The sequence below is a fragment of the Falco biarmicus genome, chromosome 1, assembly GCF_023638135.1.
Source record: "Falco biarmicus isolate bFalBia1 chromosome 1, bFalBia1.pri, whole genome shotgun sequence".
NCBI classification, from domain to species: domain Eukaryota; kingdom Metazoa; phylum Chordata; class Aves; order Falconiformes; family Falconidae; genus Falco; species Falco biarmicus.
The window spans coordinates 54,452,766-54,467,759 of record NC_079288.1 but is presented as its reverse complement, the minus strand read 5'-3'; the positions used below and the strand labels follow the sequence as shown (position 1 = coordinate 54,467,759).

The 14,994-nt window shown below is 43.6% G+C and overlaps 1 protein-coding gene across 2 annotated transcripts in view; it reads left to right on the top strand.

Annotated features, from left to right (window-relative positions):
* The window catches only part of UNC5C (unc-5 netrin receptor C), a 261,037-nt gene that overhangs the window by 195,537 nt on the left and 50,506 nt on the right, over positions 1–14,994 (top strand). For both annotated transcript variants that reach the window (XM_056343746.1, XM_056343735.1), the window contains exon 4: positions 3,238–3,341. In XM_056343746.1, coding sequence (XP_056199721.1) covers positions 3,238–3,341 — 104 coding nt within the window. The remainder of the gene's footprint in view (positions 1–3,237; positions 3,342–14,994) is intronic.

Below are 14,994 nucleotides of genomic sequence, written 5' to 3'. Positions count from 1 at the left end.
TCCCCCTGCCCCTCAGTTAGTATAATTTACTGAATAGTATCTAATGGCTCCTTTGAGAGCATTACTGTCTATTATGGCAAGGCCCCTACTTAGTGTATTTTTAGTTTGTGGATCATTGACCTGCCCAAATCGAATGGTGCCGTTAACGTGTCCGTGCACAGCAAAGCTCCGTGAGCAGGGGACAGCCAGGGACGCCAGGGGTCCCACAGGTTCATCTCACCTACTGCAAGAGTTCCCAGGGAAAAGGGAAAAAACGGTTCACAGGGAAAAATATGTTCATACCTAGCAATTCCAGCTGTTGATAACAAAGAGGTTAAAGTGGGACTTTTTACTGTTATTACACATTTCTAGACTAATGTTATTTACTTTTGTATGCACTAATGTTGGGGTTTTTTTTTAAAAAGCCAAGTGCTTTATAAGGAAGGTGATCACTGTGCACATGAGGCTACAGAGAACTTCAGAGCTTTATTAATATTTCAGGAAGGTAGGCAGGACAGTAATCCAATCTGTCAAGGAAAAAACTCAGATTATTATCTATCTAATCTGCCTCTACTGTCTTCATCCCTCCATATCTGAACATGTGAAAGCTATTGTTAATATACTGTTTATTCCTGTGCTTATATGCTTCTATTACCAGCATGGTAACTTTCTCATTTATCCTCAGTCATGATATTGGAGCACAAAACATATGTATACATCTACCCGCTAGATGCACTAAGGTGTACTTGATGTGGAAGTAATTCTTTTTCTTTGGAAATACCTGTGGAACTAGCAATAATATGATCATATGGGTTTTGCTAGTAATATAACCCGTTATTTGCTAATCTAAAGCAAACTGCGTTAATCTGGCTTTATGTGTGCCCATGTTACCTATCAAGCCCGCAGGATGTGCGAGGAGCCTGGGCCAAAGGAAGAATGTCACATCCCCAGAAACCCAACAGCTCTCAGAAGAGCTGCTCATCTCCATGCTTAACATGCAGAAGTGCGGCAAGCCAAAACTGAGCGTTTTATCCTTGGAATGACTCCCACCCACAGGGCATCTGGAGGGGTTTGGTTTTACTCAAATTGAGCCGTACAACCCAAATGTCCCCTGGTTAGCTTCTTAGAAAGGGTGGGATGAAGCTGGTGGCTGGTCATGCTAGAACTGGCAGTGCCCTGGGAGCTACATACCCCGCAGCATACCACACAGCTACATACCACACAGGCATTGGAGACTGACCTAATCTGGCCATTTATCTTGCTGAGGTCACTATCACATGAATGAGCCTTGCTGGCCTGGAATAACTCCTGTGACAAGGATGCTGACAACCACAGTCTGGTGAAGCTTGGCATGTCATCCTAAGAAATGATCGCTTCTAGATATTTGCTTCTCCTCTATGCCATGAAGTTATCTGATGTTGTAAGTTTAAGCCCCCTTCTTCAACTCGTGAGGTTAAAATGATGGAATTTGTAGTGAGGTAGCTGTGACATTGGCATGTGCTTCCTTTTGACAGACAGACAGCTGGAGGCAGTAATTTCTTATATTGCCACAGTAAGATCTGCCAAAGTTTACCTTTCTGTGCCCTAAACTATGGCCATAAATGCCATCCCACCAGAGGGGCTCTATCATCCCTGTCCCATGTGCCAGAGGGAGCAGGAATGCCAGTGATGGGGAGGGAGTGGGGTTTGGGGTTGCCTCTCTCATGCTTGCGGTGCAGGGGAGGAACAGAGATGCCTTAGTTTCACAAGGGAGATGTATGCGTTTAAGGACATTAGAAGTTTACCACTTTATCAGCTTAAGTTAAAGTCAGCATCTCCAGCTATGACAGAGATTTTCCATGGTACAATTAGATTGGCATTTGGTTCCAGGTAGTAGAACAACCACTTTTTCCTGATACAGGCTAAGAGAGAGAGGTCTCATGCTATCCAAAGGTGAGTTTCAGAGGAACTAATTTTGGTGGCAGACACCCTGTCTCCTTTTCCATCTGCACATTCGCTTGCCCCAGGTTTTGCCTTTTGGTAGTGTGGATGCATTTCCTTAAGAGGTTAGCTGTAAATCAGACCTTGGAGGTAATCTAGATGAAGGATAACTCTTTGGATGATTTATTTGTAAACTGGTTCAATTCAGTGATCTGTTTTCCAGCACAGCCACAGGTTATGGCTTCAAAACATGAAATATTTGGCTCTTAAATTGTTCCTATATGATTTGTTTCCAATATGACACGAGTATTTGTGCAACCTCGCCATGAGCTGGCATAAGGAACTGGTCTGACTTCATACTAAAAGTAAAATAAAAATAACTTTTTTGCAAGGTTTTTTAAAGTTGGACCAGCTCTCTGATATGACTTTGAACATGACCCCATGCCTATTTGCAGCTGGAACCAGCAGCAGGGAGAAGTATCACTAGTTGCTAGTGGGGCTGAGTTCTTGGTTCTCCAAAACCCTGTCCTCTGGCACAGTGGAAAGGGTGCCATTCCATGGCAGAAATATGGAGCCTGGGGTAAGGAGGGAACGTCTCAAGTCCATTTTGCCACCAACGCAAAGATGTTGCAGAAGCGTATGAAAAAAACTGAGTGCACAGCTGTCCAGTATGATGAACTGGTCCAACATTTGGATGTGCATTCGGTGCCTTCTCTGCCTGCCAGATTTCTGTGGTGCTGTGCAGGGATCCAAGCACAGTTCAGCTCCAAATTACAATTATTGTTATTATTATTATCTGTTTAGTGCTACACGGATAATGATAAAGTGAAGACAAATTGGCTAAAGCTGTAGAGCTAATGCTTATAAACTAAAAGTACATTAAATGGCAGCATGAGCACTTTCATCCATGAGTTTCAGGCAACTCAGCTTACATGCTGTAGTTTTACAGATTTATTTAATTTTCCATAGCTGCCTTGAGTACTTTTGTTGGCATAGCTTACCAAACATAAATTATCTGAAGAAGGGACTTGCTTCGATTTTTTTTCCCTCTGTCTGGACATGACCTTCCACAGTGAGGCCTTGGATACTTGCTGGGTTCACATGCTCTACCACAATATAAATAATAAATCCACTATGAAACCTTTGACTGCTTAATGTTGGAATGAAAGGAAAACATGTCACAGTCTTTTTCAAGTGCTTAACTTTCCAGGGAGCAGTAATGCTATTTTCTCTCTTTAGAAAGATCTCTCACATCTATGCAGTATGACAATCAAATGTAATTTAAACAACCAGCTATTAATACTACTAATTCTTTTTCTTCTCCTTCTCCATCCCCAGATCTCCGGAAAACTTTTGAGCAGGAGCCCTTGGGGAAAGAAGTGTCCCTGGAGCAAGAGGTCCTGCTGCAGTGCCGCCCCCCCGAAGGCATCCCAGTAGCCGAGGTGAGCAGCAGCATCAGTGTCCTGGTGCTTGGGCACCCACACTAAGGCCTGATAGGCAGCTAATGGTGCAGTGAGTTAGCGCATGGCATGATGAATGCGTGGTGATGGAGAGCCGACTGACTGCTGCTCGTAGACAAGATTGATCGGGAACTGATTAATGGCTTTGGATTATGGTGCCTTGCTGGGCAGAGCTGCAGGCGGTTTGGTTTCAGTTTTTTCTTCCCTTTCAAAAATCACAGTTATATCTGAGGCATATTAATGCCAGCCTACTACCTTTGCTTTTCCTTTTAAACAAAAAAAAAATTTCACTTATTCTGAGAGGCACTTTCAAGCATAGTGTAAAGACACTTTAATTTTTAGTTTGCCTGATTTTATTTCCCCCACATGTCTGTGCACATGCTCATTCTCTTGTGTGCCCCAGCCAGCCAGCTTGGCACAAGAGTGTGGGCTGTGGTGCAGTGTGGGCTCCCAGCAGGAGGTAGGGGCAAGCAGGGGATGTGTCTGCCTAATAATCCTTCTTCAGGGGGTTATCTGGTTTTCCTACTGGCATCTAAGTAAACCTGGAGTGGGTAGCCTGCCCTCCATCTGCCAGGAGCAAGCCTGCCCTTCAGCCAGATCTGTGCCCACCTACAGCAGTGGGTGTCCCTGTGAACAGGCTTCCCTTAGTGTGGTGGCGGCTCCAGCTTCAGACTCATTGCACACAGGAGGGGTCTCTGAGTCACAGGGGGGCCTCTGAAATCCTAAATCCGCGGCGGCTATTAAGAGAAAAATTGATTGTTAATGATGGTAATTCCCCTATCTGAATTCTCCTCAGTTTTCCTCTGCCACGCACAGAAGAAACTGTTGCCAATTTGCATTAGGATGAGTTAGACTGTCATGGCTAAGTAGCAAAGTGCTTGTCACTCAGCGCTGACGACTGATTTCTCAGGAGATGAAGCTTAAAGTGTTACCTCCGCATCTATCCCAAGTTTAGATTTAATCAGAACAGCAGAAACGTGTCCACAAACATCAGAAGAAATAATTAGCATAGAAGATTTTTTTCCAGTTTCTTTTTCCATAGGCTGTTTCCTTTCCCTGTTGAGATCCCAAAACTTTAAAGACTGTTTAGGTCTGCTGAGCCAACTTGCTGATAACTGTAATATTAATCAGTTGGCTTTCCTCAGGAACTTAGCAGCAATTCTTTATTTTCCTTTCTGATGCTTCTTTAAATCAAATCAACTTGCTGTTTTGCCATGACAGGAGTATTTGCAACAGGCTATGTTGTTCAGGTGGTGCAGGGTGGTACTGGGGAACTTCATTACCTTTGCTGGAAACAGAGATTGATGATGACGGGTAGCTCGTTTGAATGCAGTGTTACAAGCACCTCTGAAATTTCAGCAGCCAGTCTGGTTATTCCCTTGGAAAGGTCTGTAATGTCCAGTCAGGCAGGCGGGACCCAAACAACATGATGTAGCATGATGCATGGAAGTGATCTCTGAAAAGATCCTCTGTGAGTTGCTCACATAATTGCACTTTTTCCTGCCTTCTAGTATGCTGGCTCACTCCATCAATAGCTGAGATTCATGTCTGTACATTAACTGGGTCTGAATCTTGTTTGTACCCTGGTCGGGGCAGACACCAATTAACACTTGGCAGGCTCAGAAATCATGTAGTCCCCATCTGACATTCAAAAGAACTGTTCTCAATGTTGGTTTTTTTTCTCTTCTGACTTTTGAAGTCAGAAGGAGATCAAACACCCAGATTGGACAGCTGCCTAATACAGCCTCTTTGTAGATTCTATCCAACACTATTAAAAGAACAAAGACCTGAACACTAATGAATATGAATACCTTAATGTGACACTTTATTACAGCCACTTGCTGAATCTGGTAAGATAAATTTAAAAAAAAATGGAAAGATGAAAGGTAACTTGGTGGGTTGAAGGATTACATGATTATTTTAATTTAGACATGAATTACTTCTTTGTTTAAGACTTCTTTTATTTGTTTAAAGAAGTTTCTGATATGATATACAAGTAACTTAAGTAAGAAAGGACTCGGGAGAAGGCAAGCACCAGGCTGAGGCTATTTTCCATGTTGTTGAAGGACTGGTTTGATTCCAGGTAGAGTAGGGTAATGCATGTGTGCAGCTGTGAGCAGCTTTTCCAAATGCTTTGGTGAGAATGTACCTTACACTCTTCCCACTCTGGGCACTGTTTTGGTTTGTTTTGGTTTGGGTTTTTTTTTCTACTTCACTGGCTTCTGAAGTAATCACTGGATTTAATGCCAAAAAAAGAGGAAGAAAAGCTTAAACTGTGGAACTGTACAAAATACACATTCAGTGTAATGAAATGCTGGAGTCCAGAGTCCTGGCATCTTCCCCTTGATTTTTCTCTTTGACTATATTCTCCCACTTAATTTTGGGGTTTTTTTTCATGGTATTTCAAAGTGGTGGGAACAACCACACTTAGGGATACACTTTGTCCTCTTTTCAGTAGCTGGGGAATTTAGTCTTATCATTCTCAGCATGTTTAATTGCAATTAACTGTGTCAAGCTCTTACGGATCAATGCTAGAGCAGATCTTGCTATTAGTGAAAAGCTGAACTGCATAGCAGTGTACAGCTGCTCCAGAGGGCAAGAAGGACAAAGACAGAGATGGGTAGGCAAAGCTTTTAAGGCAGCACTTACAAGTTCCTGAGATCCACGAGGACATGACGAGCATTGGAGTAGGCTCAGATCACGACCACTAGGAAAAAAAACAAAAGCCCAAGATCCAAATAGAAGAAGGTGTGTTAAAGTACACCAGTCTCATGGCCTGAGGTCAAATCAAAGTAGGTCTTGCTCATTCACTTAGTAAGTAAGTAAGGACTAAGTAAGGAACCAAGGGTTTGCTTAGTCTCTGGGAAAACCAGATCAGCTTCTCTGTGGCTGTATACCCCTGCCCACCAGCCCCAACCAGTGTCAGCACCAGTGTGCAGTGGCATGCCTCGCCTCTCCCAGTTTTATAGCCACTACTAAGCTGAACCTACCTACGGTTCTGAAACACCCAGGTAAATGTTTTGTCTTTTCCAATGCATGTCCCAGGCAAGCAGCAGGACCAGGGCAGATCCTTTTACACTGAGGTTTGCTGTCACACTGAGGGGCTGAGGGGTGAAGGGGCAAACTCACATATTCCTGCTGTGGGGGAAAAAAAAAAAAAAACAACACCAAAAAAAAGCAATAGACATAAAAGCAAGCAACACTCTGCCCCAGCGCCATGCTTCCCTGCCTTCTGCCTTTCCACAATGGGGAGAAATAGGATAAGGCAGTGAGATAAGCAGTCTGACCCGCCAGACTCAGCGGGAGCTGCTGGTGCTTAGCAGAAATCTGACAGTTGCAGCTCCCCAGTGTCAACAGAAACATCCATTTCAATTCCACTCTCCTCTCTGCATGCTGTTTTTTTTCAAACCTAACCTGAGAAGGCAGGAGAGATCCCATTCTGCCATGCTCCAACAGTAATGGTGGAGATATTAGCAATTAACCCCTTAGCTTATTTAATTTGTTCTTTGAAAGATGCCAGTATTGTATTGCACATGATAAAATATAGTTAGAGACGAGTCACATGAAATTAGCTAACTGTTATAGGTTATACATCAAAACATAAATGAGATGTAAGACTGGTTAATATGCCATAAGCTGCCAGACGAACTTTTTCATTGAAATGTATGATTTGTGTCGCCATTAACGGGGGTATAATTACTTTTTTAATTATAATTGAGGTGTTTCACAGAGTAGTTTAATTGCAGAATAGGGTGTAATGTACAGTTTGGTGACCCAGTTGGGTTTAAAACTGGAAGTGATATTTATCCACATTCATGGTTTTAATTAGGAACTAGAACAAGGGGAAAAGCATCCCTGAGTCAAGAGGCAGAAGAGGGTGTTTTGCCAAGTCAAGATGACTGTGACACAGACTTTATTCAGCTGCTCTTGCATGGGCAAAAACTGGTGGAAGCTGGGGGCTTCTCCAAATAGGCAGCATCAGGTGGCTGTTCCAGCTAATTGACTATTAATACGACTGCTGTTTGCTTTGTTTCATGAGAGCCACTTATGCTTTGCAGCAGTTATCCCTTAATTGGGAGTTCATGTGTATGCATTTCCATGCAGGTGTGTGTTGCTGAGACAGTGTTTTATATTCCTGGCAGGAAAGTGAGCTCTAAGAGAAGCAAGTAGAGGAGTTTGTGGCCACAAATGGTAATTAGCTGGGAAGTGACACTGTCCTTTGCAGTGCCTTGTGACTGCAGAACTGCCTTCAGGTGTCAGTGGGAGGAGGAGTGGGGAGGTGGGCTTGTGAGCAGAAGCGCAGCCCAAGAGGAATGAGGACTGCTCATTCATTTTACCCTCGAGAGCCATTGGGTAAGGTCTGGCAATGCAGGCCTGCCCTTCTGCAAAAGTACAGGACAGAGCTCCCTGCAACTGTCAGTATCTGGTCCCATACATTTCTATTCTTTTTTAAATACTTTTTACACCCCAGACTACTGGTGTGTGGCCAGGGCACTCTTTTGAGAGGTGTGACAGGTAGGTTACAACCCCCTGCTTGAGGCAGGCTTGCATTTAGGTCTTGTGCTTTCCTGGGAAATGCGATGACTACTAGCTTATTGGGTGGCCTTATTTTTACATTTCCTACAGGGTCATTTCCACACTGCAGAAACCCATGGCAAGATGTGCAGGTCTTCTTGCAGGATCGAGTGTTTTGAGAACTGAATTTTCTATGGGATCTACCCCTATACTTTTCCTTTCTGGTACAGCTCCATTGATGCCAGTGTAAATGAGGGCAGAGCGTGCTCTTAAGTGAATCAAGTTGCTTTGTGACCAGATCTGAGCATAGGCAGGGATGATCTGTAGGACTGGAGAATGGTCAGGTTTCTAGTTCCTCCATAAAAAATTACAATGGAAGGTTTTCTATAAAAGCATCGACATAAATGCTGCCAGATTATCCTCTCTAGAGCTTGCTTTTTTGTGGTGAAGATGGGATGCTGGCTGAGCTAACACAAACTACCTCTCCTCTTCAGGCTGTGCTCAGAAAGAGCAGCACTTTACCTTACACATATTTTTGGAATATACATAGTTGGGGGGAACAACTTCAACTGCATTTTTTTTTATGAGGTAGATGAGTATACCTCCCAGCTTTCCCCTTAGAGAAGATAGCTCCTCATCCTGGAGATACTGTTCTGTAGGCCAACAGGATTAGTCTATCAGGTCCTACTTTGATGCTGACTGATTCTTGCTCCCTGTAGCTAATAGGCCTCATAGTGCCTGAAGTGTGAGAGTTAACTCTGTCAAAGCTTTGAAGAGTTCTTACCAGCACCCTCAGTCACCTGGTGACTGGTCAGTTCCGCTGGCAGCAGCTTCTTCAGATGCAGTGCTCACCTCGGGCATGAAGAACTACAATGCTCCTACGTTTCAATGGGGGTATCTTCAAAATGCGGTGTGCAGAGTGCACACCAGCTGTCACTCAAGAGTTGTTTCATGAGTATTTGCTGGGTTTTGCTCAGGAATTTCCCTGGGCCTCTAAAACTGCTATTTCCTTTCCCTAAAAAGTATAACCGGGAGAAAATCCTGTATGCCTTTTAACGCTGGTAGGAGGAGTTGCCTGTATAACAGGTACTGCGCAGCTTTCAGGAAGAATGGGAAAGGGACCATCCTCAGGGACCACAGCCACCTCCCAACATCCTCTTCCCCTATGAATTAATGATCCTGAAAAGCGTATAGCTCTGTGCCCTGAAGAATGAGATCCATTTATCCATCCAGCCAAAGAACCACAGACATCTCATTGAGACCTCCAGCTCAAGCCCCTCTTTCATGAGGGAAAGAAACCCAGCAACTCCTGGTGACCACATGGCAGCCATAGTAGTGTTTGGTTAATAATGCCATGATCTGTATTTGAATTTGAGGCTTTATGGAATAAAGTTCTCCATCTGCTGCTACCAGTCCACCTCAGCTTTTAAAGTTTCTTCTGTGAGGCTTCACTTCCCCATTGTGTATAAAGCAAAGCTGTAATAGGGCTGAAGACACCCAGCAGCTGTATGTACACCCTGTGTACATTTTAGCATTCAAACAGAAAGCTGGGTATATGTGCAGTTAAGGAATTGCTTCCACAGCAGGAACACAAATTCCTCTTACTGGCAGCAGAAGCAGTAGCAACGGCTAACCAAAATGTCATGATAGTTTGCATTTGCTGTCTCATTCTCAATATGTGTTTTGCAGTCTCTCATAGCTGTAATTTCAGCCTCTTTGGAGACTACCTTTTCTCTTTTTTTTTTCTCTCTCCCCCCCCCCCCCCCCCCCCCCCATCTTAAACGTGTACAAAATCTGTTTCCAGAGAGTAGTACACGGAGGACAGCATCTTCTTCAGTGGGTAGTTGCTACGATGAAACTGTACATTTGAAACCAAGTCCAAAAATCAAGTAACATTCTTCAAAAAGGTACCTGAAATAGCTGTTGGCTCAATAGCCTGTATGAAAACTGCTGAAGTTTTCTCAGTCTCACTTGCACATTTTGTACTGTGTCCAAATCAGTAGTTATCTCCACAAATGTTTTATTCTTGCTGGCATGTGTATGTGTGCCCTTGTTATCAATATGGTATGGGATGCATGCATGTCTTTTGTTACAATTCAGATGAAGCAGGGGAGCTGTGATTTCTCTGTGGCCGTAGGAGGTGACGCAAGCTCAGCAGGGACTGCAGCAAGGTGAGCGGTGCTGCCGTGACTGGTCGGCCTGGCTGCAGAGAACACTAGCCACAATGCTGGTGTTGTTGCAGCACCAGATGGAAAGTGATCCTGCTGCATCGGCCAGGCACGAGGAAGGCAGGGGTGCAATGGTCTTGCCTCCCAGATTCCTAAATTGCCTTTTATTAAGGCAAATCTCTCACTGCTTCTAGCTGTTTGCATCTTGTTTTACCTGTGTCTAGAGGGTGGAAAACTTTTCATTTTCAGCAGGTGCTCCCTGCTCTGAAGATGACTCAAGGGCAGGCTGCTGCAGATGAGGCAATGAGAGACCAGGACCCAGGTCTCATCTTGACTTTCATCTTGACCCAGGACTTTCATCTTGAGATTGCAAGAGGTGTAAGGAATGACTTATACAATCAGGAGGAGAGGATCTAGATGAGCTTGTATCCCTTTTCCATTCTTGGATTTCTTTTGGAGCAGATGTGTTTCTGCTTTACCAGTTTCTAAAACAGTCACTCATACACAAGTGTGCCGAGAAATTTAAGTGTCTAGTAATGCTAGTAACTTGATACGGCTAAATTTGTGTCAGCAATTAACTTCCATAATAGGTTTTCCTGCATATGTAATCGGTTCTGTGATTTATGTTCCCTGTGTTCATTTACTCTGCACAGAAGTCTGGTCTGGCTTTGCAAGTCTTAGTCTCTGCATGTGCTGCCTTATTTCAGGCTGCTGCTGGAAACATCCTGCAGCGCAGGTCTGGCTGCAGCCGCAAGGTATAGCTGGGGTGGCGATTGCGGGTTTTCTGTTCTTGCTGATGGTCTTGCTTTTCATGTTGGGTGGCATGTGTCAGGTTCCCTCTCTTAATTAGGACAAATGTGCCAATTATGTTAATGTATCTCCCGATACCAATCAGTGAATAATTAGAGACAACACATCTGTCTCTCACTGGGGAGCAGGATGACAGAAAAGATGCTACAAGGTATGTTGCTCTAAATTACAGCCACCTTGGATCATGCGCTTTCTCAGCCGGTTGCAGGGATGGCTTAGTCTCGTGGCAGGTTTTCCAGTGCAGTAGCAGCACTGGATGTGCAGATCCAGCACAGCTGGCAGGAGCCATGTGCCTCACTGCTCTGCAAATTGCATCCAGAGCACAAAGGAGCTCTGACCAAAAGGTAGCTGTCTTCAGGTATCCTCCAGCTTCTCTGAGTCAAGATTTCATTCACTGCACTCACAGCTTTACAGAGGGGCCTTCTCTTGCTAGTTAGTTTGCAAATGTAACAAAAATACCTTCTGAAGTGGAAAACTAAAAGAGAAGAAATGGGGATTTCATGCCTGCTTTGTTCCATGTGGGCTGGTATGTAAGAAAAAAGTTGCACATTGTTGTAATTTTCCATAGCTGTCATTCCCATGAGGGAACACTTACCCCATCCTTCATGCCAGTATTGCTGCCAATTAAATGATTTCTGTTATGATAAGGAAAACCTGATGCCCAGGTTTTTCTACATATAAGCACAACCATCTGTACATTTATTAAGAGTTGGAGGGATGTGCCTGATTTAATTGAATAAATAGAGCTAGGTACTTGTTCACAAACTGTTGTAATATGCATCCTCAATATTTATGCAAAAGCAAACATCTACTCTAGAAATGTCCTCCAGAGAGTTGAAAGATGGAGCCATGAGGGCGTGATTTGGTATGACCCTGAAGACAAGCATCTTGTGCACTTTTTAAGTGCCCGTGGGTATCCTGCTGCCTCTCTGCCTGCTTGCCCAGAGGGATGCAGGTCTCTGGAACATAAATGTCCGGTGCCCTCATCTGCCAGCCGTGGTGGTTTCCCAGTCATCATTATTCAGGCACTGGAATTAAATTCAGTTCCTGCATTGCATAGATTAACAGCCTTACTTCGGCAAGGGGGCTGTGCCTTGGGGAATGACATGGTATCAAAAGAGATTGTTGCTTTTAACTTCTGTAACAACAGTTTGCATACTTGTCATTCATAAATCTGCTTTGTTCTCTTCGCTTTTGTATTTGATACCTGATCTCTTCCTACTTACAAGACAGAAAAATCCTGCTCCCACCCATTCCAATTGCCTCAAAAAAATAAATCCGAGGTTTGGAGGTGCTGAGCACTGCAGTCACCTGCACCTGAAAAAAAGAGACTGTTAGTAACTGAAAATATGTACCAACAATTGTCTCATTCACATGTTGCAGTATGTTTAATTAGTTACCATTTCTACAAGGACTGAGTAAGAAAACACAACTGCTGGAGGGGTGCACTCTTTTTTGTGTTGCTCTACTGATGGCTAAAATGTGTGTGAAAGGACATTCCCATGTCTTGTCAAATCATCCACCAGCTCCTCCCTTCAGATTTGATGACATTATAGTTTGCAATGTGAACAGACTCATGACATCATAAAAATCTGGATACAAGAAGAAGACTGAATTACGTATATGAAAGAGGTAGCTTGTAGAAGTGATGGATTTTAGGCATGCACTCACAGTACTGATGTACTGGCAAAACAGACTTTTCAGAAAAAAGGATGTCCTGTTTTCTGCAAACTTAATGTTTTATTGTTAGCAAATTCTGTGAGCCATTAGGTGAAAAGGATCGCTTTCCTAACAGGTTTGGTGAAGAGCCAGAGGCAGTATACTGAATTATACAGAGTACTTTTTTTTTTTTTTTCCCCCTGATATTGGCAACTCCTGTTTTTATACTATCTTCAGTGTTTTTGCAGGAATGACAGGCAATTTAATGCTTATAGCTTTAATTTTGTCTAATCAGTTGAGACCCAGACTGAATATGCGTGTGTGTAATTTTGTGGAGGGGGAAAGTGTTGCAGAGTACTGGAAAAAGAGAACCACATGCTTGAGCATGGAGCCTTGCATAGCGCCAAGGGCTGCTAAAATATTTGTTTGGAATGGGCATACCAGAAACATTTTGGACTGAGTCTTAGACCATGTAGACTGTAGTCCTGTCATCACTGATGTCCTGATGTTCTCTATGTGCAGAGCACAGGAAAAAATACAGGTGGATTTGAAGGTGGTGTGCACACAGCTGTGGCAGCGCATGCAGCATCTTTTAGAGTCCTGACTCAAGTCTGTACTCCATCTCAGAAATAAACAATGGTATTAAAACCCAAGACAGACATTTCATTTGTGTGAGAGGCAGGGGTTAAGTGGCAGCTTGCCAGTGGTGGAGAGGTAAGCTCCTGGCCTGTTTTTCAGTCTGGAATGCATGCAGGCTTGACCTGCAGGTGAGGAAGGAGGTAAATATTGCCGTTGACTGAACAGGAATCAGTCTGTCTTGATTATACCTGATACCTATTAGGATTCAAGAAAGGAGGAAGAATAATTTTAGTCATCCTGGCAAGGAAAACCAGGTTATTGACTAAGAGCTTGTCTATTTCATGGTAAAACACGAATGTTGTAGTGACAGAAACATAGCTTCCAAAGTTTTACGTCGTTTTTCTTCCTTCCCTGTTCCTTGCAGACACATGTAGCCATTTCCATAGCCCTTTTTGCACCACTGAGTTTAAGCTATACAGTATCTATAGTTGTGAGACTACCACATCCTGCAGCGATCTGCTGTGGGAAAAGAGGGTTTAACTGAAGCCTTCCTTGGGGCAATGGCTTTGCATCCACTAAGATGTATGTCTTTGGAAGCAGCTCACACCTGATGCACATCAACCCAAACTGGCATAGGGGAACTGGAGCTGCTTAAAGTAGGGCTAAAGATGGGCAGTGGATAGTGAGCAGCTTGAATCCAAGCCCACATCTGCCAGTGCTGGTCATGCAGCCTTGGACCAGTTCTGTGTGGGGATGAATTGAGCCCTCTGTGTTTAACACTGGGAGAGGCCATCAGTTTTCTCCCCATGTCTTGGGGCGGTCTGTACGTCTGTCTCAGATGGGGAGCAGGTTCTCTGTTGGTTTTGGGGTATGTCGATGCTTGGATACTTCTTCAAATGTATTTGGAAAAGTGGGGATTCTGAGAGCAGGTCTTGACAGTTATGGGTCCAGTGGGTTGATTATGTTTATGTTTTTCTTTCTTTAATTAAATCATGGGCACAAGCTGAAGTGATCCAGTGACATGAAGGCCTGGCTTTCATCCATCCAGGGCCCCAGTCCTGTCCTTCAGAGCACGCTCAGTTCAAATGAAAACAAGCTACTAGCTTTGCAGCCAGATTATATTAGAGTGGCTCACAGCAGTCAGCTGGGATATAATAGGGTGTTTCTTTAGGAAGGCAATAAAGCGAACATTGTCTAGATTAAAATTACATGTGAAAATATTTTTCTGTATAACCAAGGAAATTATGCTTTATTAAAATAAAATATAACTTACATAAAGAAAAGGGAAAAATAAGCACTGATGTAGTCTTTGTGATTCCCTATTTCCTTGGTAACTGTCTCTATTTTGTTTAATCTTGATTGCCGCAAAGCAGTAACATGCATGTACGTGTGAGTGCATGTGTTCTTGTAAACACTGGTGTGTTTGTAATTTGTTAGTGTGACCTACTCCACTATATGGCATCAGTGTGTTAGACCCAGCACAGGTATATACAAGGTTACTGCATTATTAACTGCCTAATTAGACAAGACATACAAAAGAATGGGTAGAGATCTCTGCTGTTTCAGGGTTTCTGTTGTTGCAAGGGGATTTTGTGTTTGTAGATATGGTTGTAAGGTATCACCCCTTCTTATCCCTTTCCTCAGACTCTGAAAGCATAGATCAGCTATTTGTCTCTGTACAGTAGCTGGCAGACTTTGATAATGCATGAATGTTTTCAAGGCAAAGCAGTACAACTGTTGTGTGGATGGCTGGGAGGGAAGGGCACCTGCAGGAAAGGGTAGGCATGAAAGTGTTCTCCCGCGTTTCTGCTGTGACGTTTTGTTTCAGTTGGCAGCCTGCATCAGGTGAGTCTTCCGTGAAATGCCTTGACTCGTAGCACTTTCTGGAATGAGTAATGTAATCA